Below are 24,530 nucleotides of genomic sequence, written 5' to 3'. Positions count from 1 at the left end.
TGGAGTAGAGGGCGGGCCCAGGTCCCTCCCTCTCCACTCCCCTCCTCCAAGGACACTAGGGGAGTGATTAAGAACTGGTTCAGAGGCAAGCAATATCGCAGTGAACCTACCCCAGAGAAGAGAAAGCGCGAGACCCAGAGAACAATACCGGCAATTTGCCACAATATATATACCTTCACCAGGCTATGTCTAGGCAAATTAACTGTATTAACTGTATTATATTCACAGGCAACCTTAATTCATTTCCTAACCTTTGACTGTCTGACTTTGCAGTCTTAAAAATGTTCTTTTAACATAGTTTGTGTATGAGTGAGAGAGCTGTATATATTGATGATGATATAATGCCTTCGACTATAGTCTTTGCTTTTAAATTTTAGATAGGAGTTAACTACTGTCAGAAAACAGAAATTCTCCTTTAACTCACTAGGTACCCCCCACTTCTTTCTTCCAGATGCAAAGACTCATTCATTTGCTTGCATAATGGTTTTCTCACAAATATACATAATTTTTTATTTGATACTTATTCATGCGGTTGCCTTTTTTCTGTGGTATCTACATTATGCTTCAACATGAATTTTAAGTATTTTTTTTCCAAATGCATATTAGTAACCTGTATTAACTTTTAATTTCACCATAGCATATTGATTAACTGATTGTTTTGCTGATAAGGAGAAAGAGCTAAGACATTTGCTTTTCCTGATCAGGAATGATCACTGGGATGAACAAAATCATTGAACTCCATAGATTGCATTAGGGTACTGATGTATAATGAAGACTGAGATGTGGTGAAGACTGAGATGTAGCCTCCCTCTACAATTGTTCTAGTGTAAAATTTTCAGTCTTCTTTAATATTACTTTTATTAGTGGTATTACAGGAGCACCTGGAGGCCCTGAGATCAGACTTACATTGTGCTAGGGGCTGGGCAAACACATAGTAAGAAGCAGTTTAAAAATCTGTATAGCAAAATCCTGAGGTCTTTCCTCGAGCAAACTCCTGCTGATATCAGCCGAGAGATTTGCTTGAGTAAGGATTTTAGGATTTAGCCTTTTGACATTTTTAAGCTTGATATAAAGGTGATACTTCAATTAAACAAAGGCTAGGGTATTCATAATTATGGTTCTCACAGCAACCTTAATTCAGTCATTTGTGTGTATGCATTACAGTAGGATGTATTTCATTGCATTGCATGATGTCACATTTCATTTGCCAAATAATAACTTTTGACCTTTACTAGAATAGTGTAAGTTACACTGATTTTTAGACTGATCAGGCTATTTGTTTTGTATTATGTAAGTTTCATAAATTTCATAATTCTTTCATTGCATTACCTGTCAGAATTGATTGGTTGGGTACTAAAATGTTTTAATTCTTCTAGCCATAGCACTGTAAAGAAGACACTCAGAAATCTTTTCTCAATGATTCTATAGTCAACGGATGTAACAATGGTACTAATACTGGGCCGCAGACTGAATAGAGAGGATAGCGGGGTCCGTGATTCCCCTGCAACCAAACGTAAAGTTTTTGAAATGGACCCAAAGTCCTTATCAGGTCATGAGTTTTTTGACTTCTCGTCAGGATCATCCCATGCTGAAAGCATACTCCAGATCTTCAATGAGTTTAGAGACAGCCGCTTGTTCACAGATGTAATTATCTGTGTGGAAGGAAGAGAGTTTCCCTGTCATCGAGCTGTTCTGTCAGCCTGCAGTAGCTACTTCAGAGCTATGTTTTGCAATGATCACAGAGAAAGCAGAGAAATGTTGGTGGAGATCAATGGCATTTTTGCTGAAGCTATGGATTGCTTTTTACAGTACGTGTATACTGGCAAGGTGAAAATCACTACAGAGAATGTGCAATATATCTTTGAAACCTCCAGTCTCTTTCAAATTAGTGTTCTGCGTGATGCTTGTGCCAAGTTCCTGGAAGAGCAGCTGGATCCTTGTAACTGCCTGGGAATCCAGCGTTTTGCTGATACACACTCACTAAAGACACTCTTCACCAAATGCAGAAATTTTGCACTGCAGACGTTTGAGGATGTTTCTCAGCATGAAGAATTTCTTGAGCTTGGGAAAGATGAGCTCATTGATTATATTTGTAGTGATGAGTTGGTGATCAGTAAAGAAGAGATGGTTTTTGAAGCAGTTATGCGCTGGGTTTACCGTGCTGTTGATCTGAGAAGGCCAGTGTTACAGGAACTTCTAACACATGTGAGACTCCCTTTATTACATCCTAACTATTTTGTACAGACAGTGGAAGTGGAACAACTGATTCAGAATTCTCCAGAGTGTTATCAGCTGCTGCATGAAGCAAGAAGATACCACATACTTGGAAATGAAATGATGTCCCCAAGAACTAGACCACGCAGGTGAGAGGATTTTTTACTATTTTTCTGATATGCCCTAGAAGAACATTTTTTTTTACCTGTTTATCTAGTAGATATGAACTGTAACCAAGACTGCATCATAGTGAAGAAAAATTTGAAAGTGTCTTTTATTTTGTGTTACTGAGTTCTGCATTTTTACTGTCTTAACCACACACAAAAGCCTGGTCACCTCACATGCTTAACTTTAAGTAGGCCTTTGAGTAATCTTATTCACACATATATATAACTTTACTGATATGAGTAGTCCCCTAGAATTCAATAGGAAGGACACTGATGTCAGTAAGTTACTCACAGGGTAGATTTTGGCAGGATGAGATCCTCAGCCCTTTCCACTAGTTGCCCAGTTAAGCCACTTGCAGCAGCTTTCATTCCAGTTCATTACAATGAAGCCATTAATCCACTACATTTCATAATTATTTAATTTTTACAGTGTAAAATAATAATGTATTGTACACTTATCAAGGAGTTGGATGGCATTTTTCAGTTAGGGCAACAGTGACTGCTTTTGAAAATCCCACTGTTACACCACAAAACATTTTACAGGTTTAATAAAACACTTTACAGAACTAGAAATACAGGTCTAGAATTGTATAACAGATTTAGAGATGAAATAACAAAACAAATGAATATATTTACAGAATTACATAGTAGCTACAGAAAATATTTTAGGTTTAAATATTGTAACCCGTTTTTTAAAATCCTAAAACATGACTTCTTATTATCTCATAATACAACTGGAAATTGCTACTGTAAGCTACAGTAGGAAATGAGAAAAAATGCCAAGGGTGGTATTTTGGTAACTGTAGGTTATGGAGATTTCTTTTGGATTCTGCCATATACCTTCCTTCCCAGGTAATTGCTAAAAACATTACATTATTGAAAGAATGGTAAAGAAGGAAAACTAAGATGTTTAACTCTGGAAATTCTGCCAGACATAACATAGGTACTTGAGAAGATAAGTTGGCTAGCTGTAATGCTGCACTAGAGAATTAGCTGAAAAAGGAGACACCCACCTCCACCTCTCTGCTTATGTTTAACAGAGACATTTTTTGAGCAGGGTTTTTGTTACTAAACTTAAGAAGAAACTAAACACTGAATCATGAATGCAGCAACGAGAAGAATAATTTATAAAGAGAGAAGCTGGCTGGTCTCCCAGAGGTGATTTTTCCTTGTATCTATTATTAAATTCAAGGGATAGTTCCTTGTCATTTGATTCTGTTGCAAAAATTGATAAAGTTTTGTAACAGTTACCAGATTCCTCCCTGCCTCCTCTATGCTTTCCCCTTTCATTTCTTCTAAAATGGAGGTTGGTAGCTCCTTTACCCATTCCCTCTCTATGTGCCATGTATTGCTGCTGCTTCTTTCTCCTGCTTTGCTTTTATGTAAGCTTCGCTAGTGAAGAAAAAGCATAGAACCGACTGAAAGTTCTGTATACCAAAATTAATGTTTCTACTGAAACTTTTCTTAGGAATTGTTCTTGGGATTGTGTGTGCATATGTATCAGTATGTTTCTATACTTAAACTGGTTTCTGACTAGCTATTCAAAAACAGTGGGATTCTGGTCTGAGTTCATTTGAAGCAAGTAAAAATTGTCTGATGTCACTACACTTTTAAAACTTGGGTTGACAGTTGTTGATCCTCCCTTCTTGTCCCTTATGACCCTATGCCAGGAGTGGTCAATTATTTTTTGTCAAGGCCCAAATTTCTTTGTGAAGGTATAGTCAAGGTCCAGACTCCAGGGAAGAAAAATAATAAAAATAACTACAATAATGATAATAATAAGTAAATAAAGATTTTGGATTCCATTCAAACGCCTCTCATGGTCAGGATTTGGCCTGTGGTCTGTCTATTGACTGTTCCCGCCCTAAGCTTTCATTGTAGAACAAAGTGTGGATATGGGAGCCAGATAACTGAATACAGTTGCACTGACATCTTGAGGTCATCTCTCATATCTCCATTAAACTTCACAGTGACATCTAGTGGTCATGTTGTTCTAGTGCACGGGTGGGCAAACTACAGCCCTCGGGCTTCTTCTGGCCCATCAGACGTTTTTATCCATCCCTCAGGCTCCCGCCAGGAGCTCACAAGTCCCTTGATGAGCACCATCTTCCAGCACGCAGAGCCACACTGCACAGGCACAACTTCACTGTGCTGTTTCTGGGATTAGAACCTCGCCCCAGGTGGCAGAATGCCAAATTCCCTCCCAGTCTCCTACAGTCCCACCTGTCCCAGCCCATGGCGGTACCTGGTATGGCCGCCTTGGTGCCGCTGTCGGCAGGGCCCCTAGGAGTCCCCAGTACTGCCCCTGTAGAGCCTCCCACACAAACCACATCCCATGAGTCCCTTCTCCCCCATCTTGGTAACATCCCTTATAGAGCCCCCCCTCCCATGCTACACCCCATAGAGTCCCCCTCCCCCACTAGGTATTCATGGCCCGCCATACAATTTCCTTACCCAGATGTGGTCCTCAGGCCAAAGAAGTTTGCCCATCCCCGTTCTAGTGGATGGACTCCTGTGTATTTAAAACAAAATATGAATTGCATACCATAAGCTTTGAATATCTTTAGACTGGCTTACGGTTGTTGCTTATTTCAGTGCACAGACCCACTAGACCTGTTTAATGAAAATACATCAAGATGTACTTTTAATTGGTTGTTATTATGTTTATCTATTTCAACCAGTTCTTCTCAACTACTTTTTTTTAAAATGTAAGCATTCACTAATTTTTTCCTCTTAAGTGATTTACTTTTTATTTAACTGTTGCACTGCTGGCTATTATTTTTTTATGCAGCATTCAAATATGGTGGATGCTTTTACAGACAAAATTATTGATTTTTTTCAAAAGCCCTCAGAATTTCTGTCTGTGGAAATTTTTAATTTTTATGAACAGGTTTTCTTTGAACTGATTAAAGGACTTCTACCCAGGCAGCCATTTGTTGGTCTATATTGTTTCATTCAGCTTCCTCAAATAGTGTCATGAGAGCTGTATAGTTTCCTCTGTGAAGTACATCAGAAATCTGATTTTTAATTTCTTTTGTGAAAGTACTGGATTTAACATTACTTTGGTAATGTGATTTTCCGTTTTTTTTCTGTTTTGGGACCATGTAATGGCAGAGAGATCTCATGGATCACCTTCCATGTCATCTCCATAGGCCACAGTTTGAGAACCACAGCTCTACTGACCTCAATTTGCATTTTATTTCAATAGTTAACTGTTGCTGTTAACAGCCTATGCCTACTTGTATTTTGTGCCTGCCTATTTATTTTTTAACTTGATCCCTATTATCTGTATTGATGGCACACTGTCCCAAGTGCAAAAAACTCTAAGGTCTGGTCTACACTAGAAAATTAGGTTGTCTTTAACTGTGTAGCTCAGGAGTGGATTTGGGTGTGAAAAATTCCACCCCTATGTGTAGTGTGGTTAAGCTGACTTAACACCTAGTGTAGACAGCGCTAGGTCAATGAACAAATTTTTCTGTCGACTTAAGTATTGCCTCATGGGGCTTGTCTGCACTTGAAATGCTACAGTGGCACAGCTGCAGCACTTCAGTGTTGAGACTGTATATGCCAAGGGGAGGCGTTGTCCTTTTGATGTAGGTAATCCACCTCTTTGAGAGGTGGTAGCTAGGTCGACGGAAGAATTCTTCCATCGACCTAGCCTAAGCTGCACTAGATAATTAAGACAGCTTAACTACGTTGCTTGGGAGTGTGAAAAATCCACACTCCTGAGCAGCACCATTACGCCAAACTAACCCTCAGTGTAGATAGTGCTAGGTCGATGGAAGAATTCTTCTATCAACCTAGGTCCTGCCTCTCAGGGAGATGGATTACCTATGCCAACGGGAGGAGTTCTTCCATCAGCATGATGCAGCAGCAAAGCTGCAGTGGTACAGCTGTGCCACTGTAGCATTTCAAGTATACAAAAGTCGTGGGACTTAGGTTGGCTTAGCTGCGCCACCCAGGGGTGTGGATTTTTCATACCCCTAAGTGACGTAGTTATGTTGACCTAATTTTCTAGTGTACAGCACGCCTTAATCTCCACATGCGTGACCATCCAGAGGTGTGGTTTGTTTATTTTTAAATCCAGAACTGGATTTAAAATATTTTAGTAAATTAATTCTCTTTCAGAGAGAGCAAAACTATGCATCATCACTCTCAGGCAGTATTTTTGATCCACGGATATTGGCTCATTTATTTCTTAATTTAAAAAAGACTGGCAATCATGCATAAGACTGCAAGTTTGTCACAGAAGTCACTGATTCTGTGACTTCTGCAGTGGTTGGTGCCCCTGTGCCAGATGCATCAGCTGCTGCTGGGGCAGTCTCAGGCCACCACACCCCCATCCCCCAGCAGCAACAGGAGTTTGGGTTTGGGAAGGGAGCAGGGGGTCGGGGCACGGGCCAGGGTGAGGCGGGCAGGCTCTGAGAGGTGTGGAGTCAGGTAGGGAGCCTGCTGACCTCGCCAACACCCCCCCAACGTCAGCACCAGCGGGGATCCTGGGCTGTGTGCTGTTGCCCATGCCCCCCCAGCACCAGTGGAGTCCCAGGCCACACACCACTGCTCACGCCCTCCCCAGCACCCACAAGGGTCCTGGGCCACACGCTGCTGCCCGTACCCCCCCACAGCACCTTCAGTGCCCCCAGACCACCCCCTTCCCTCCTCAAGCACCCTTGGCACCCCCAGCCCCCCCCCCAGGTTTAATCAGGGGTATATAGTAGAAGTCATGGACAGGTCACAGGCTGTGAATTTTTGTTTACTGCCCGTACCTGTCCATGACTTTTACTAAAAATGTCTGTGACTAAAGTGTAGCCTTAATCATGCACAACAAGCTCCTCATTTGGCAGAAGACCTTGATTGTAGTCTTTAAAAATATCAATAGCCAAACCTTGTCCTTTGTAGGTATCTTTGGTACATACACTTGGGATTGCCTGTAGGGGAAAAAGTAAGACAGACAAATTACTTGCTGTTGAAAGAAACCAATTTATTTTTCTGAACAGTGCTTCCTCAACACATAAGGTTCTTTCCCTCTCTCCCTTGAGAGATATCGTTCCAAGATTAGTTCCTCAAAAAAAAAAAAAAAAGATGAGATAACTAAACATTAAATAGATAAAAAGCAGGACCTGACATCACTTCAAGGTTGGAGCAAATGAAGGGAAGTTTTCTTTGAGTTTTTTGACTAGCTATGAGAGAGTAACTTAGAACATTTTATCAAATGACCTAAGTGTGTAAACATAGTTCTTAAGACAAGTATTTATATTGTGATATTTCCTAGCACATTCACATTTATCATTGACTTTGCTTTTTCTAAAATATTTAGAGTAAAAAGGACTTACTTGTTTAACGAGACAACAGTAATAATCAGCTAGTTTTTACTTGTGGTGTCCCACAATGTGAAAAACTATGGTTTTAAATAAAGACCTACAGCACTTTTATCATTTATAAACAAAGTTGATGACAGATCAAGCAGTTGTTATAGACACAAGGTAATGTGATTTTTTGCAGGATTGGGTCATAGTAAATAAGATACCTGCTCTTATGGAATTATTTGTAGTTAAAATAGTGTATACCAGTGGTTCTCAAATTAGGGCCGCCACTTGTTCAGGAAAAACCTCTGGCTGGCCAGGTTGGTTTGTTTACCTGCCGCATCCGCAGGTTCAGCTGATCGTGGCTCCCACTGGCCACAGTTCACCGCTCCAGGCCAATGGGGGTTGTGGGAAAGGCTACCAGCACATCCCTTGGCCCACGCCATTTCCTGCAGCCCCCATTGGCCTGGAGCTGCGAACTGCGGCCAGTGGGAGCCGCGATCAGCCAAACCTGCAGACGGGGCAGGTAAACAAACAGGCCCGGCCCACCAGGGGCTTTCCCTGAACAAGCAGCAGCCCCAGTTTGAGAACCACTGGTGTACAGTGTATCGACATGCTCTTTGAAAGATAGAGTGCATTTGATATCTGGTTTGATACGGTTAGTTACACCAGTGCATTGATGTAATTACATAAGTGCAAATTTCCCTAAACTAGAGACGCTTAAATGGAGAGAGGTTTTTATAGGTGGCTCATGAGCAAAAGTGAATTTGAGGGAGGGACTAATGATTTGGTAGGCTCATATATAGTAGCTGGTTGGTCCTTTCTATGCATTCATATATTGAATAAGATATTGTAGTGAGGTATATAGCTTATATTATAACTATAGAAGTATAATCTGAAGATACCAGGTTTTCTTCTGAATTTGAGTGGAAACTGAGCAGGAATATGGAGAAGAGTTAATGTCTAAGTTTCTTTAACTCTGGTTTCCATATTTTCGAATGTTTGGATTTGATACTGGATTTTTTTTTGTTTTTTTGGTTAAGTGTAACATTAACTTTGAATTTGCTGGCTTTGGTACTTGGTTTTATTATTTCAATCTTCTTTGAAGTTTTCCTCCATCACTATACCCTCTTTCACGTTACTGATACATATTTGCAACCATATGTCCTGTCTAACAAAGTTTTTGTTTGATCCATAAGTCTTAAACTTTTTTTGAAAAAAATTTTCTGTAACACTTGGAAGATATTTAGTTCTAAATTAGTGAAATATTAATGTGATGCAAACTGTCACAGGAGTCTGTGAGATTTGTAACTTTGCAGAAGACTGTTTTCACTATGATGGATTTTATCTGAAACTTCCAGAACTGCATATATAAATTTCTTACACACAGCTTCAGCTTTACGTCTGATATTTCTCCATTTTCAATAAGAGGAGGAAAACAATCTTAAAGTTTAAGGGCTTTTTAAAATTTTGATTTTTTTGATAGCACAATCATGCAATATAACTCCACCCTTTATTAAAAAAAAGGTTACTTATTGGCTTGGTTACCTAGCACACAATGGGACAGCTGGAAATACAGTGAAACCCTTAACCATTTTGTAAGGAAATAATTATTGCTGTAGAAGTCAGAATAACATTAAATAATAGATTTTCAAATTTTAAAACTGAATGACCTTGTTCTTTCAAGCTGATATTGTTTGCTACATATGCTTTAATAAACATCTATTTTGTCTTTCTGTTTTCATTCTATTAGATCAACTGGTTATTCTGAGGTGATAGTCATTGTCGGAGGCTGTGAACGAGTTGGGGGTTTTAATCTACCATACACTGAATGCTACGATCCTGTGACAGGAGAATGGAAGTCACTAGCTAAGCTCCCAGAATTTACCAAGTCTGAATATGCAGTGTGTGCTTTACGGAATGATATTCTTGTTTCAGGTAAATAATTCCAGGAAGCTTAAGCATCGTGATGGCAGAGGGAACATCCTTGGATAATTTACAGTTCTTTAGGAGATTGTTGCTCTTTGAACTTCCAGAAGCTGCTGGAATGAAAATTTCACCAATTTCACCCACTTTAGCCTATGTGTTGCTTACTAAATCATCTCCCTCAGTATGTGTTGAGTGTAAATCCTGTGCCTATATTTGATAGCCACAAATATTTTTTCTTATTGTTTTGTTTTTAATCATTAATAATTACAGCCATGGCTGAAGTTTCATCAAGGAGATCTGGGGATATAATATTGATATGAGTAGAGCTTAGAGCTAAATGACTGTATGAACTGACCCACATTCCAATAAGTTCTCCTCCATACTGGTTAAGTATGCAGCTTTTAAATATTAGTGCTCAGGTTCTGCAGTGAAAACAGATCAAATCTTTTTTCAGCATAGAAATGTATAGTAGAGGCAAATACCTCACCCTTCTTAAATCCTGACCTGGAGGTGCTGAGCACCTGCATCTCCCACTGAAGTCAATGGCAGTTGTAGATGCTCAGCACCTCTCAAGTTTAGACCAAAAAAAAATAGTTGTTTGGGTCCATGTCTGTCATCTAGACCAATGGTGACAGAATCAGCTGGATACTAACTCCTGTCCTGGAACTATCTATCTCCCCCATTACATTTGTTTGTTACCTCAAAGCAGAATGGATTTGATTTAAATCAATTTGATTTAAATCATGATTTAAATCACTAGTCAGGAAGACTCGATTTAATCATGGATTTCTACATAAAAGTGCATTCTTGTTGGTTCTTATAACTTTAATACATATTCTTCACAACTCAGAGATAGATGTAGATTTCTTTTTTAGAAGGTACACACTATACATTTTTAAGGTGATTTATTTTGAAAACTTTTCAGATTAGTTTTACAGCTATATTAGAAAATGATTGGTTATTTCATTTACCAAAGGTAATTGAAGTAGATATTTATGAAGTCACTGGGAGGTGTACTATCTCCAGTTCAACAGGTTAATCATTAATATTTGGAGGATTTTCTTTCCATGCTTATTAGGAGGGGAACGTCCCCAGACAGACATTTAAATTGTTTCATTTAACTAAAATAACAATGTTATGTATTCTGGATTTTCTTCTTCAACAGCAGACATATAATATTTTAACAAAACAAGCATATGAATTTTTGAATTTAGTTAAATATTCAAGTTTTTTACGATCAGGTTTGTTTTTGTTAAAATGATTTAACTAAAATAGTTAAATGAAATATTTTTTTTAAAAAAATTGAAATAGACTATGTCAGCCAGGTCGGCAACTTAAAATATTGACTTCTGCAACTCAGTCATCTTCACCTTCATTTTCTTGTTTGTTCATTATCTGGAAAAGAAAAACAAGTTTTCCTGCTTTTTCAGGTCCCAAACGATTTATCAGTTTGGAATGAATTAGTCCAAAGGAAGAAAATATTCTTTGTACTCCGGCAGAAGAAGCTACTGCTGTTAAAAGTGAGATTATCACTTCAACAGTCTCTGAATCCAAGTGCTTTAGTGACTTCCACCAGTTCACTGGTGTAACTTTCTTTAAAAAATCATCAACAAACATATATTTCTTGAATGGTTCACTCTTAGCTCTGAAGTTTATTATAGTTGGCATTATGGCATTATGATTGCTGGATGTCTATGTCATAGCCAACTCCTCTTCTTCAGTTGTGGTACTGAGTATTGAGAATATTCGCAAGAAAATGAGATGGAGATAGTGCTTGTCCCATTTGTTTTTTGAATGCTTGTAATTTAACTCTGTCATTGCATATTTCCCTTTTTAAGATCTCACTCAGTTCCTTCCAATTTCAACAGCGCCAGCAATAAAACAGCAATTCTCTGCATTTTGTTCAAGGCTACAGATATAGGCTTCAGGGTATTCAGTATGTGTTCAACATTTCTCTTAAGCCCAATGTTGAGAACTTTGGCTGTGACGGTGCCATCTATTTTTTCATTATTTTGTTCACAAACTGTCATCAGATCAGGCCAGTTCTTGATACAGTGCTCAAAACAGTCCACTACTGAGTTCCATCACACGTCTTGTGGGAGAGTTAATTTGGTTCCTCCCACTTTTTTCAGAGCAGCTGCTGCAAAGTGGTTGTTTCAAAAGTATTTTGCAATTTCAACATTAGCCCTTATTTCTGGAACACTGAAGTCTTTGGCTAGGAGATGCATCAAATGAGCACTGCTACCGTATGTTATTATCTTGGGACTCTCTTCAGTCTCTTCTAAATTTCTTCTCATCTTGGATACATTTGCAGCATTGTCTGTGACCAAAGCTGTGTACTAGACATTTGAATTTTTTTTCAGTTTGTTATAGCTTTTACTGCTACTTCTTGTAAGTATTCTGCTGTGTGTGCATTTCCTGATGTATCAATTGTTTCTGAAAGGAAGACATTCCCTCCTTCTGTTGTCATACAAGCACATACAACAGGATCATTGTGGACATTGTTCCACCCATCAAAACTCAGATTAACAGTTTCACCCTCTAGACCTTTTGCACACTGTTCAGTTTCTCTTTCATACACTTTATTCAGCAATTTGCTTGCAACATCTGCTCTGTTGAGTGGACTGTATCTTGGTCTTAATGACTGAACCATGTTAATGAAGTGTGAGTTCTCAATCATACGGAAAGGAGAGTTTGTTGCATAAACAAACCAGGCAATTTTTTCATCAATTACCTCTTTTTGTAATCTGCTGGTTCTTATCACAAACTTATGTATAGTTGTTTCTGCATGATTTTTTTTTTCTTTTTGCTACAGGTGATATACTGTAGCTACGTGATATACATGATGTGACTGAAACACTATCAGTGGCAGATAACTCTGAAACTGTAGAAAATGATGGTGATCTTGAAGATGGATAGTCTTCAGAATCCTGTATTTTGAGGATGGATTCTCCTAACAAAATAAGTCAATGCAGTTATTTAATTATTATTACCATACTGCTCATTTAGTATTACTTATTGCATTCACTGACACTCAGTACTACTTTAAAGGTAAAATTATAAAAGGAAGATCTGCCTATTTCAGTTATTTATTTTTTTATCACAACTGCATCTAAAATGATAGCACCGTAGAGTAACAACTATATTTTATGCTCAAACATGAGAATTCAAGAATAGTCCAGAAGGAAGACAGGCAGTCCTTAAGAAAGAAATATGAAACAAAGAAGTTTACCAACCTGAAGATCCTGCGTGTTCAGACATGTTGCTTTCATCATCTTCAACTCAGCTTCCTCCTGAGAAGGAACACTTTTCATGACGTTGTTTCATTCGAGCAACCAGGCCTTGCATTTCTTTGTTGCGCTGTTTGCATTTTGCACACATGCCTATCTTACCCACAGGTAGAGGAACTTCATTAAAATATTCCCAAACTGGATCTCTTTTACGGCCTGCTTCCATTATAGGTTTTCCCTTCTAATGAGAGAATGGTATGGTAGATCTCAGGTCAGTGAAGGCTACACTCAGAACTCAAGACTTCTGGAATATGCTGCTTAAACAGTTTCACTTCTTTTGTTTCTACTGCCTGTCCCTCCCTTTTCACATTTATCTACAGACTTCTTCTTGTCCAGATCTATTCAGCACCCAACAATCTTCTATTCATCGAACTTTTGAAACTTTTCACTTTTAGAGAGAGGTAAGGGATTGAATCTGTGTACACAAATTTGCAGAGGGACAATAGGGTTGAGGTCTGCTATTTCTGACCTCTGTATATTATTTGTTTATTTTATTTAAAAACATTTTTGCTGATAACAAGCACGTTATCTCTGGAGACACAAATCCACAGTTTGAGAACTGCAAAACTAAGCATCTCTGGTGGTATCTTCTAGACTGAGCATTGAGTCCCATTGGGTAGATAGAAAGATTAACCTAAATAATCTATACAGAAGCCCATGGAACCCCATAAGATTGGGTCCCTAATCCATGAACTATTGGAACTCATTTACAAAGTATTTCTTAAACATTACATGACTATATTGTCTCATATTATAGAATTAGAATTTATAATCCCTGTTCCATGATGAGATATCTTTGAGCTATAATGTATCTTAATTAAAACTATCTTTAGATAGTTTTTTCCTCAAAAAGCGTTTTATCAAAAAAATCTGATTTAAATAAAAAAAATCCATTTTTTTAAATCATTGATTTTTATCCACCCTGTCTCAAAATGACTATCTTCCCAAATGTAAAATACCTTTGTCATTTCAGAAAACAGACAGTGGAACCGAGAGGGGGACATATGCACAAACCATGTAGAGGAAAAGAGCCAGTGTTATGTACATGCGTCATAGCATATAAATCTTAGAGATTTCCTTTCCAATGGCTCACCCATGCAGTGGCGCTCAAAGAAGTCTGAAGAGTGTGGAAAAAGTCATTGAAATATTTCCCAACATTAAAAAACCATTTGCTCAGCATATTATTCTGAAAGGTTTGCACAATGGGATGTATTTCTCATGTATTTTCATGTTTGAAAATATTAATTAGTATTAGCAATTTTTAGAATCATAGAACTGGAAGGGACCTCAAGAGGTCATCTAGTCCAGTCCCCTGAACTCATGGCAGGACTAAATATTATCTGGACCATCTCTGACAGGTGTTTATCTAACCTGCTCTTAAAAATCTACAGTGATGGAGATTCTGTAACCTCCCTTGCTGCAACTTAAGCCCATTGCTTCTTGTCCTATCCTCAGACGTTAAGAAGAGCAATTCTTCTCCCTCCTCCTTGTAACAACCTTTTATGTACTTGAAAACTATTTTCATGTCCCCTCTCAGGCTTCTCTTTTCCAGACTAAACAAACCCAATTTTTTCAATCTTCCCTCATAGATAATGTTTCTAGACCTTTAATCATTTTTGTTCCTCTTCTCTGAACTTTCTCCAATTTGTCCACATCTTTCCTGAAATGTGTCTCTGAGAACTGGACACAATATTCCATTTGAGGTCTAATCAGCATGGAGTAGAGTGGAAGAATTACTTCTTGTGTCTTGCTTACAGTACTCCTGCTAATACGTCCGATAATGATGTTTGCTGAGTCTACCTCTCAGTCTGCTTCTGAACAACTGCCTTGTTGAAATGTAATGTTTTATGAGACAACAGAATGAGATCCAGTGTCAAAAATAGCTGATAATATCCTTCTCAATACTGACTTAACAATTAAGAGAAAAACGTTACTTTTTAGTATTATCTTTGAGAGATTTATTAGAATTCTTTCAGTCTAAGTTATAATTAACAAAGGATCTGTTGTCTTAAAGTGTAGGAAAGTGGTTATTTAGATTAAAATGCAAGCCTTGCCTCTTTGATTAGACTTTTCTCCAGCAGTGACATCTTCTAAGGAACAACCTACAACTAGCAAATAGAAGGCAAGAGCAAACAAACATGCACATCAGAAACAGGAGGCTTTGAAAATTGTCATCTAGGAAACAGATCTCTCCAATTTTTGTATAGCATGAAGATACCACAGTGATAGGTGCCTTATCTGAGATAGATCATGGAAGATTGTACTTTGTAGAGGGTTGGGAGAAGACTGGTGTAGATCATTATGGTACATGATATTTTGGGGGGAAGCGGTTGGAAGAGATTATTGTTTTGGGAGGCTACACTTCATAAGAGATGTACGTCCTCTACACAGTGACCAAGAACATCTGAAAACCTCTATCTACTTAAATTTATATAATCACAGATGAGTCTACATCAGATGTATAGGATGTGACATTTTCCATGGTCGTCTGCAGAGGCATCTGTCAGTATCCAGCATCTCTTATTTAATAACTTCCTTAGTCAAAGATACATTGGTGTTTTTCTGTCTTTTTTCATATTTTAAAGGTGGAAGAATTAACAGCCGTGATGTGTGGATTTATAACTCTCAGCTTAACATTTGGATCAGAGTTGCTTCCCTAAACAAAGGCAGATGGCGTCATAAAATGGCTGTCCTTCTTGGTAAAGTAAGAGAAATAATTCATTACTTATTATAGCTAATATATTTCCCAAATATAAGCAAAACTTAAATGTAAAACCAGGTGTAACTATTTAGAGTTAGACTGCATTCCCCATCAACTCGTATTGCTTTTAATAACCAATTAATTATGGGCTCGGTCAGGTTGCCAGTGTCCATAGAAGTTAAACTGATGTTTCCTAACTTCTGATTCTTCTTCGAGTGCTTATTCACATCAATTCCAATCAGGTGTGTGCACGCAGCATGCACAGCCATCGGAAAGTTTTCCCTTAGAAGCTCCCGTTGGGTTGGCTGTGGAGCCCCCTGGAGTGACACCTTCATGGCGCTCAATATATGACCCTGACGACCAGGCCCCTCCTCAGTTCCTTCTTACCACCAGTGACAGTCGTTGGAACTGCAGTCACTTGCTTAGCAAGTGCTTCCCTTAGCGTTCTTTCATATAGTTAGCTTAGCCTAGTTTAGTTGTAGTTAGTCTTAATTGTTAGTATATATATTGTATATAGTGAGGTTTGGGAGCGGGGTTTCCCCAGTCCCCAAACCTCTCCTTCCCCCCCACCCCTCTTTGGGCTCCAGCACATGCCGCGAGCCCAAGGCTCTAAACCCTGTGGAACCTGCAGCAAGCCTATGCCAGTGAGTGACCCCCACAACTCATGTCTGAAGTGTCTGGGGGAGGCACACCAGACAGAAAGGTGCAAGATCTGCAGGGCTTTCCACTCCAGAACTAAAAAGGATTTCCGATTGAGGCAATTGCTTCTGGAATCTGCCTTTCATCCCCAGTCTACTGTGAGCCCCCTCGGCATCGGTACATGACACCGTGCCCAGGAAGGACTCTAGTCTAAAAGACCTTCGGCACCAGTGCTCTCCGGCACTGCAGGATGCACAGACAACCCGGCACCGCTCGCATTCACCAGTGCCATACAGGCTGCATAGAAAAGTCAACAGAGCACGTTCCCTGTGCAGAAAACAACGGGATCTGCAGGCACGATACCAGGGCGTCCCATGAAGGAGCTCTCGGCATCCAGGCAGCAAGAATGGGTTCCATCAACTTCAGTTCCCACAAGGAGACTGTTGAGTCTGGTGCACATCGACTCCCGGGATGGGCAGTGCCAGGTGGAGGAGTTGGAATTACCCTCCACCCTGGACACATCTGAAGCCACCAGAGACTTAACAGCGATGATGACTCCTCAGCCCCTGGTGATCAGAGATAAGCCCCCAGTGTCGCCACAACCATCGCCATCTAGAGGCAAGCTGGCCATGATGCGGCGGTCTCCCTCTCCTGCCTGGCACCAACAAGAGAGCAGCAGTGAACTCCGGCTCCAAGAGATAACCGGCACCGACTCTCAGCACCAGTCCCTTGGCACTGGACCCTCGACACTGGTTCCCAATGCCGGATTCCCAGTTTTGGTCCCCAGCCTGGGCATCTCGACACCGGTCCCCTGCATCATCGGCAGAGGTCCCTGGCGCAGTACCATGCGGCACCACCATGGTCATCTCTGTCGAGATCTGTGTCTTCAAACTCAGGTGGTGACTCATACTATTCCTGTCGCAGCAAGCATAGATCCGACAAGCAACGGAGGGAGGTACCAAAGGCATGGCAACCCCAGTGTCAACCTCTGGCGCAATGGCCTTTTTGGACCCCCTGGGCTTACCGTCAGGCCCAGAGCTCCTGTTCGGTGGCCTTGGAGCACTGACCACCCCAGCCAAAGATCAGCCTACGCCCCGTGGTTCTGAGGCGACCTTGGCACAAGCCCCACAGCCAGCACAGGTCACAACCAAGGCAACTCTGAGGCACAACCCATTGCAGGGCCAGGCTACGGTTGCCACAAAGGCCCCAGAGGCTGAACAGGAGGAGATCAGGGAGTAAAAGGGTCAGGAGGATCCTGTGCCACCTCTGATCTCCTCATCTTCATCTTCAGATGAAGTGGTGGTGGGAGCTTCAACCTCGGATCCTTTCCCATTTGACCACAGGGCCTACCAGGAGCTTCTACAAAGGACTGCCTGTAACATGGGTTACAGGCGGAGGAGGTGGTCAAACCCGAAGTCCCCAAGATCAACCTCCTTGCACCAGAAGGACCATCCAGGGTAGCTCTGTCACTAATAAAAACTATCCAGAGCAATATTAAGACTCTGTGGCAGATCCCTGCCTCAAACCTGCCCACCGCCAGGGGGCTAGAGCGCAAGTACTCCGTTCCCTCCAAAGGATACGAATACCTGTTCTCTCACCTGCAACCATTCTCTCTCGTAGTATCGGTGGTGAATGAGAAAGAGAGACAGGAGCAGCAAGAATTGGCCCCTAAATCCAAGGCGTCGAAAAGGGTGGACCTTTTTGGCAGGAAAATCTACATAACTGGGGGCCTACTGCTGAGGATAGCTAACCAGCAAGCTGTCCTCAGCAGGTAAACTTCAACTCGTGGGCCTCCATATTGAAGCATAAGGAGCTGATTCCACCAGACTCCATAGCTGAGTTCTCGGCTATCACTGCTGAAGGGAAAGCAGTGGTGTGAAGCCTTCTCCAGGTTTCATGGGACTCGGCAGGCTCAGCTGCCTGCATCCTTTCCTCAGGAGTAGCCATGAGGAGGAACTCGTGGCAATAAGCAAACCTTCATCTGGCTCTAAAAAGGCCTTTTGAAGGGATGCCCGAGGACTGCACATCCACTGTGACATTGGATCCTTCCCCTTCTTTTTATGAATCACCTATCCCACTTTTACTGTGCATGGTCTCAAATAACATCAGGCTGCTGGGTTCTTTGCACGTTAGAAGTGGGATATTCTCTCCAATTCTGCTGCTCCCCTCCCTCCCACCTCCCTTTCCTGTCTCTCTTCAGGGACCCTTTACATGAGCAACTCCTTATCCAGGAGGTGCAAGTGCTCATTGCAACAGGGGCAGTGGAGGAGGTTCCTCAGGAGCTAAGGGGCAAGGGATTCTGTTCCTGTTATTTCCTGATCCCCAAAGCCAGGGTATGTCTCAGACCCATCCTAGACCTACGAGGACTCAACAAATTAATGATAAAGTTGAAGTTCCACATAGTCTCTGGGGCACTAGTACACTGTCCTCAACATGAAAGATGCGTATTTTCACATAGCCATTCGACCAGCACACAGACGATTTCTCTGGTTTGTGGTTGACCAAAAACATTATCAGTTTGCGGTCCTCCCCTTCGGCCTGTCAGCAGCCCCCAAGTGTTCACCAAGTGCATGTCCAACATAGCAGCCTTCCTTCAAAGGAAGCAGGTGCAGATATACCCATACCTCGACGACTGGCTGTTCAGGGACCTCACCAGGGAGCACATGGAGTCTCAAGTCGAATTAGTCAGATATACTTTCAACAGAATGGGTCTCTTCCTCAATGTGAACAAGTCAACCTCGTCACTGACCCAAAGAGTAGAGTTCATCGGGGCGCTGCTGGACTTGGTACGGGCAAGAGTGTTTTTGTCAGAGAACTGATTCCAGGTCATGACAGACATTATTCAAGGCCTCAGGTAATTCTCGACCACCGCAGCATGGAGATGCCTGAGTCTCCTCAGCTACACGGTAGCCTGCACTTACATGGTCCTCCATGCCAAATTGAGGCTCAGGCCACTCCAGGCGTGGCTCACTTCGGCCTACCGCCCGGGACACAACAGTCTAGATGTAGTGGTCAAGGTGCCTGGGCAAGTACTCGAGTCCCTCCAGTGGTGGCTCAACCCCTGGGCAGTCTGCGAGGGAGTTCCATTCAACAGCCCACAGCCCTCCTTGGCCCTTGTAACAGATGCGTCAGCTCTGAGATGGGGTGCGCATTTGGGAGACCTACAAACACAGGGCCTGTGGTCACAGGAGGAGCTTCCCCTTCTTATTAGCAACAAGAAGCTCAGGGCAGTATGGTTAGCATGCCAAATCTTGTGGCCCTAGCTACGAAGTCAGTGCATAGCAGTGATGATAGACAACACCACTGCCATCTTTTACATCAACTAGCAGGGTGGATCCTGTTCCTCCTCCCTATGTCGAGAAGCCCTCCAGCTATGGGAGTTCTGCATAGTCCATTCCATTTACCTTGAGGCATCCTATCTCCCAGGAATGGAGAACAAACTAGCAGACTACCTCAGCAGATCGTTCCGAAATCATGAGTAGTCTATCTGTCTGGATGTCATACACTCCATCTTCCAAGGGTAGGGGTTTCCCTAGGTTGATCTGTTCACCACCAGGAACAACATGAGGTGTCCAAGGTTCTGCGCCTTCCAGCATCACTGTCCTGGCTCAATCAGGACATGTTTCTGCTTCCCTGGAGAGGCCACCTGTTGTAAGCCTTTTGCCCGATCCCTCTCATGCACAAGGTACTTCTCAAGGTCCGCAGGGACAGAGCGGACGTAATTCTGGTGGCCCTAGCGTGGCCCTGAAAACAATGGTACACCACACTCCTGGAACTGTATGTGGACCCTCCAATCGAGTTACCACTGCATCCCAATCTGATCACTCAGGACCACGGTCGCTTTCACCACCTGGACTTCCAGTCCCTCCATCTCACAGCCTGGAAGCTTCATGGTTAAACCAGGGAGCTTCTGTGTTCAGAACCAGTAAGGGAGGTCCTACTTGGCAGTAGGAAACCACCTACTAAAGCCACATCTAGCTAAGTGGAAAAGGTTCACTTGCTGGTGTCCCCAGCAGCATACACCTCCACTACAAGTGTCTATATAGCTCATTCTGGAGTAACTTCTGTACCTGAAACAACAAGGACTGGCAGCATCATTCATCAAAGTACATCTCACTGCTATCTCAGCCTTCGATCTGGGAGCGTCTGGCCGATCGGTATTTGCTAACCCCATGGTAGGCTGTTTTCTTAAGTGTTTGGAACGCCTACATCCTCAGACCAGACAGTCTGTCCCAGTGTGGAACCTCAATCTTGTCCTCTCCAAATTAATGGGTGCCCCCTTTTGAGCCAATAATGACTTTCTCCCTTCTCTATCTATCGTGTAAGGTAGACTTCCTGGTGGCCATCACATCAGCTAGGGGAGTGTCAGAGCTAAAGGCTCTTACCTCCGATCCACCCTACACGATCATCCACAAGGATAAGGTGCAACTCAGGCTTCACCCAGCCTTTCTTCCCAAGGTGGTGTCACTCTTTCATACTAGCCAAGACATTTTTCTACCTATCTTCTATCCTAAGCCTCATTCTAGTAATCAAGAGCAGAGGCTATACTCATTGGACGTTCGGCAAGCACTAGCATTCTACATCGAGTGCACTAAGCCATTCAGGAAATCGAATCATCTCTTTGTAGCGGGAGCAGACAGGATGAAAGGACTCCCAGTCTCATCTCAGAAAATATCTTCCTGGATCAATTCTTACAGCCGCACATGCCACAAGCTGGCCAGGGTCCCAGCCCTGGCACTTATGGCACATTTGACAAGGACACAGGCCTCGTCAACAGTGTTCCTGGTCCAGGTCCAGATACAAGAAAGTTGCAGGGAAGCAATGTGGTCCTCGGTGCATACATTCACCACTCATTATGCTGTTATCCAGCACGCCAGAAATCATGCAGCATTCGGCAGAGCGGTGCTCCAATCAGTGTTCCCTTAACTCCGACCCTACCTCTGGGGTGGAGCTTGGGAGTCACCTAATTGGAATTGACAGGAACAAGGCACTCGAAGGAGAAAAAATGGCTACTTACTTTCTTGTAACTGTTGTTCTTCAAGATGTGTTGTTCATGTCCATTCCAGTGCTCACCCTCCTACCCCTCTGTCGGAGTAGCCGGCAAGAAGGAACCAAGCAGGGGCTGGGTTGGCAGGGTCATATACTGAGCGCCATGAAGGTGCCACTCCAGGGGAAAAGGGAGAAAACTTTCTGACGACTGAGCATGTGGCGCACATACACCTGATTGGAATGGACATGAACAACACATGAAGTGCTGTTCTGGTACATTGTGGAAGATCTAAAAGGAGATAAATGTTATGGGTACAACTGAGCAGCCAATTACACCTCTTCATAAACGCACAGGTTAAGCATGTGTCCAACAATGATTTGGTACATAAAATAAAACTGGGCCTTAGACATCTTTTATCTGCAAATCCTTCACTTATGCTGTCACTGACTCAAATTGATTGTGACTTTAGCAGAATATCTGGGCCTTTTTATTTAATAATCTGCATGTATATTGAACATTTAAATCAAAATATAAATCAGTAAAGAAACTCTTATTCTTGCTGCAGTTCCAAAGGCCTATTTTATTATTCTGTACAAATACAATAAATGAGATCAGCAATCCCCACAGGTTTCATTCATGAGTGTGAGTGGCGATATATACACTCATTAGGGAACTGTAGTATGTAGATTCTTAGAGATAACAGCAACTGCTTCAAGTTGGGATTGACCTGAGGTGAACAAATTTGAGCAGAGACGGTATATCTGTCAATATGCTAATAGTAATATATTTGTCAGTCTCTTTTTCTTAAACTGTAACTTATGCGATAGGCAGCCAGGTAAGAAAATACGTGACCAAAAGGTAAATCAGAGTAAAGAAAGTCATTTTAGACAGGAAAGAGAGAAGTAAAAAGTTGAGGAGAAAAGAGTGAAGTTTTAAATAGAGTTTCTTATTATTTCTGAATATAATTTGTAATATCAGTGAAGATAATCATAGAGATTTCTTATAGAGCATGTTCAAGTAAGAAGGAAATCTAATGTCCATATTTGTAACACATGTTCTGGTGTCCACTGATTCCAGTATCTCTGCATACCAGTGTATGGCTGCTCTCTTGAGATTCTTTAGCTCAGAATCTTAAAAGGCAACATTCCTGTTCTTCTGCAAAGAAGCTTTCTGGGGGGAACACCTATGCATTCAAAAATATAGCAAATCAGAACTGAGGTACTGAAGCTTTGAATGAGTTTAATCCTATACTTGCTTAATTAAAACTGGAGATAAAGAAGATGCTATTTTCTCTTGTTTTGCATAGGTGTATGTAGTTGGAGGGTATGATGGGCAAAGTCGACTCAGCAGTGTAGAATGTTACGATTCATTTTCCAATCGATGGACAGAGGTAGCTCCGCTTAAAGAAGCAGTGAGTTCTCCAGCAATAACCAGCTGTGTAGGCAAATTGTTTGTGATTGGTGGAGGTCCTGATGACAACACGTGCTCTGACAAGGTTAGTTAACTATATTTATTTCCCTTCTACGTATCTTAATAATACTGCTAAAAATGTAAATTATATGGAGAGATATTTTAACTGAATTACAATTCTCCTGATCCAGCCTACTGCCTGAATGCAAAGTATATATCTCACAGTAGAAAAAGCTAACTAAATAAAGCACAGTTATGCCATTAATAATCTGTCGTAGTCACATCATCTTTTGCTTTGTGTATTAAGAGCCATACAAGTTCTTAATGAAACAGTGTATTTAATTAAAGAATGTAATATACTATATAATGTATTATGTAAGTTGCTGCTGTTTAATATCTTTTGTTTTTATTGTTACAGAGGTACAGTAGGAACAAGGTGTATGTTTTGACGTAGCAATATCTTGAGTTACTTTGGGTAGTCCAAATAGATACTGTTATCTTTAACCTCTTTGAATCAAAACTTCTATATGTACTTCAAAAAATAAGTTTGATTTTTGTTCATTTGTGGTGTTAAACCTAAAATGTGTTCACTTGTTTTCAGGTTCAGTCATATGATCCCGATACTAATTCTTGGTTGCTCCGTGCAACTATCCCCATTGCAAAGAGATGCATAACAGCTGTATCTCTAAACAATCTAATCTATGTCGCGGGAGGGCTCACCAAGGCAATTTACTGCTATGATCCAGTTGAGGATTATTGGATGCATGTACAGAATACATTCAGCAGACAGGTAATAAACACTAAAAATACTTGGAAACATCTAAAAATGTATTTTATTTTCCTTGTATTAATAATTTGATATGAAATGAGTTTGATATGAAACTCTGTTAAATTACATCTCTCAGATTCACTAGTTTTAGCTTTTCATTTATTAAGGTTAAGATTTTGTCATGGGTATTTTTAATACAAGTCATGGACAGGTCATGGGCAATAAACAAAAAGTCACGGAAGCCCACAACCTGTCCTTGACTTTCCAACACCAGCCACGGCTCCAGCCCTGGCCACTGCTCTGGCCTCTGGAGGCTGACCCAGCCCTGGCCACAGCTCTAGGCCAGGTGCCTTTTCCAGCCCCCCGGCAGCTACTCCAGCCCCAGCCGTTGCCACTGCTTCAGCCCCTGGGGGCTGAACCAGCCCTGGCCACTGCTCTAGCCTGGGCGGCTGCTCCAGCCCTAGCTGCTACTTCAGCCCAGGCGATTGCTCCAGCCCAGGACCCAGTCCTGGCCTCTGTTCCGCACCCAGCCACTGCTCCAGCCCCTGTGGCTGCTCCAGCTCAGAAGTCCCCTCTGGCCGCTGCTCCAGCCCTGGCGCTGTGCCTGCAGCAGGGCCAAATAGCTGCTTCAGCCCTGCTGCTCTGGTGGGGGCTGAAGCCAAAGAAGTTATGGAGTTCTGTTAAAGTCACAGAATTCATGACCTTCCATGACAAAATCATATCTTTACTCTTTATAGTCTAGACACTTAAAAACAAACCATGAAACATCTAAAAGTAACACTTCAGGTGAGGGCCAATATGTTAGAATGGGCAGTCTACTTATTGGAAACCACCACCCCAATTTAACACATCCGAACATGGTTTTATACTAAATTCAATTGGATCCTTTTGTTTAGTCAAAGTATTGTTGCCTTGAAATTGATTAGAACTACAGAATGTTGTAGGAAAATGTTTTAAACAGAGCATGAAACTGGTCTGTGTAGAACTAAAAGCAGCAGAGAGCAGTGTCACAGCAATGTGTGAATAAGCCTTCTGAACAGAATTTGTGTGTGTGCCCTTCCCCTTGGGATACTATTTGTATGTCATCCTATAGCAATAAATTTCACCGTGTTTTTTGA

General features: G+C 41.5%; 1 protein-coding gene across 2 annotated transcripts in view; it reads left to right on the top strand.

Moving 5' to 3' along the window:
- Positions 1–24,530, top strand: part of KLHL24 (kelch like family member 24) — a 51,904-nt gene that overhangs the window by 19,615 nt on the left and 7,759 nt on the right. For both annotated transcript variants that reach the window (XM_032764803.2, XM_032764805.2), the window contains exons 2-6: positions 1,377–2,363; positions 9,438–9,622; positions 15,489–15,607; positions 22,540–22,728; positions 23,245–23,433. In XM_032764803.2, coding sequence (XP_032620694.1) covers positions 1,444–2,363; positions 9,438–9,622; positions 15,489–15,607; positions 22,540–22,728; positions 23,245–23,433 — 1,602 coding nt within the window. In that variant the 5' untranslated portion in view covers positions 1,377–1,443. The remainder of the gene's footprint in view (positions 1–1,376; positions 2,364–9,437; positions 9,623–15,488; positions 15,608–22,539; positions 22,729–23,244; positions 23,434–24,530) is intronic.

Source organism: Chelonoidis abingdonii, chromosome 8 (genome assembly GCF_003597395.2).
Source record: "Chelonoidis abingdonii isolate Lonesome George chromosome 8, CheloAbing_2.0, whole genome shotgun sequence".
Lineage (NCBI taxonomy): Eukaryota > Metazoa > Chordata > Testudines > Testudinidae > Chelonoidis > Chelonoidis abingdonii.
The sequence above is the reverse complement of the archived record's forward strand: the minus strand, read 5'-3'. Positions and strand labels throughout refer to the sequence as shown.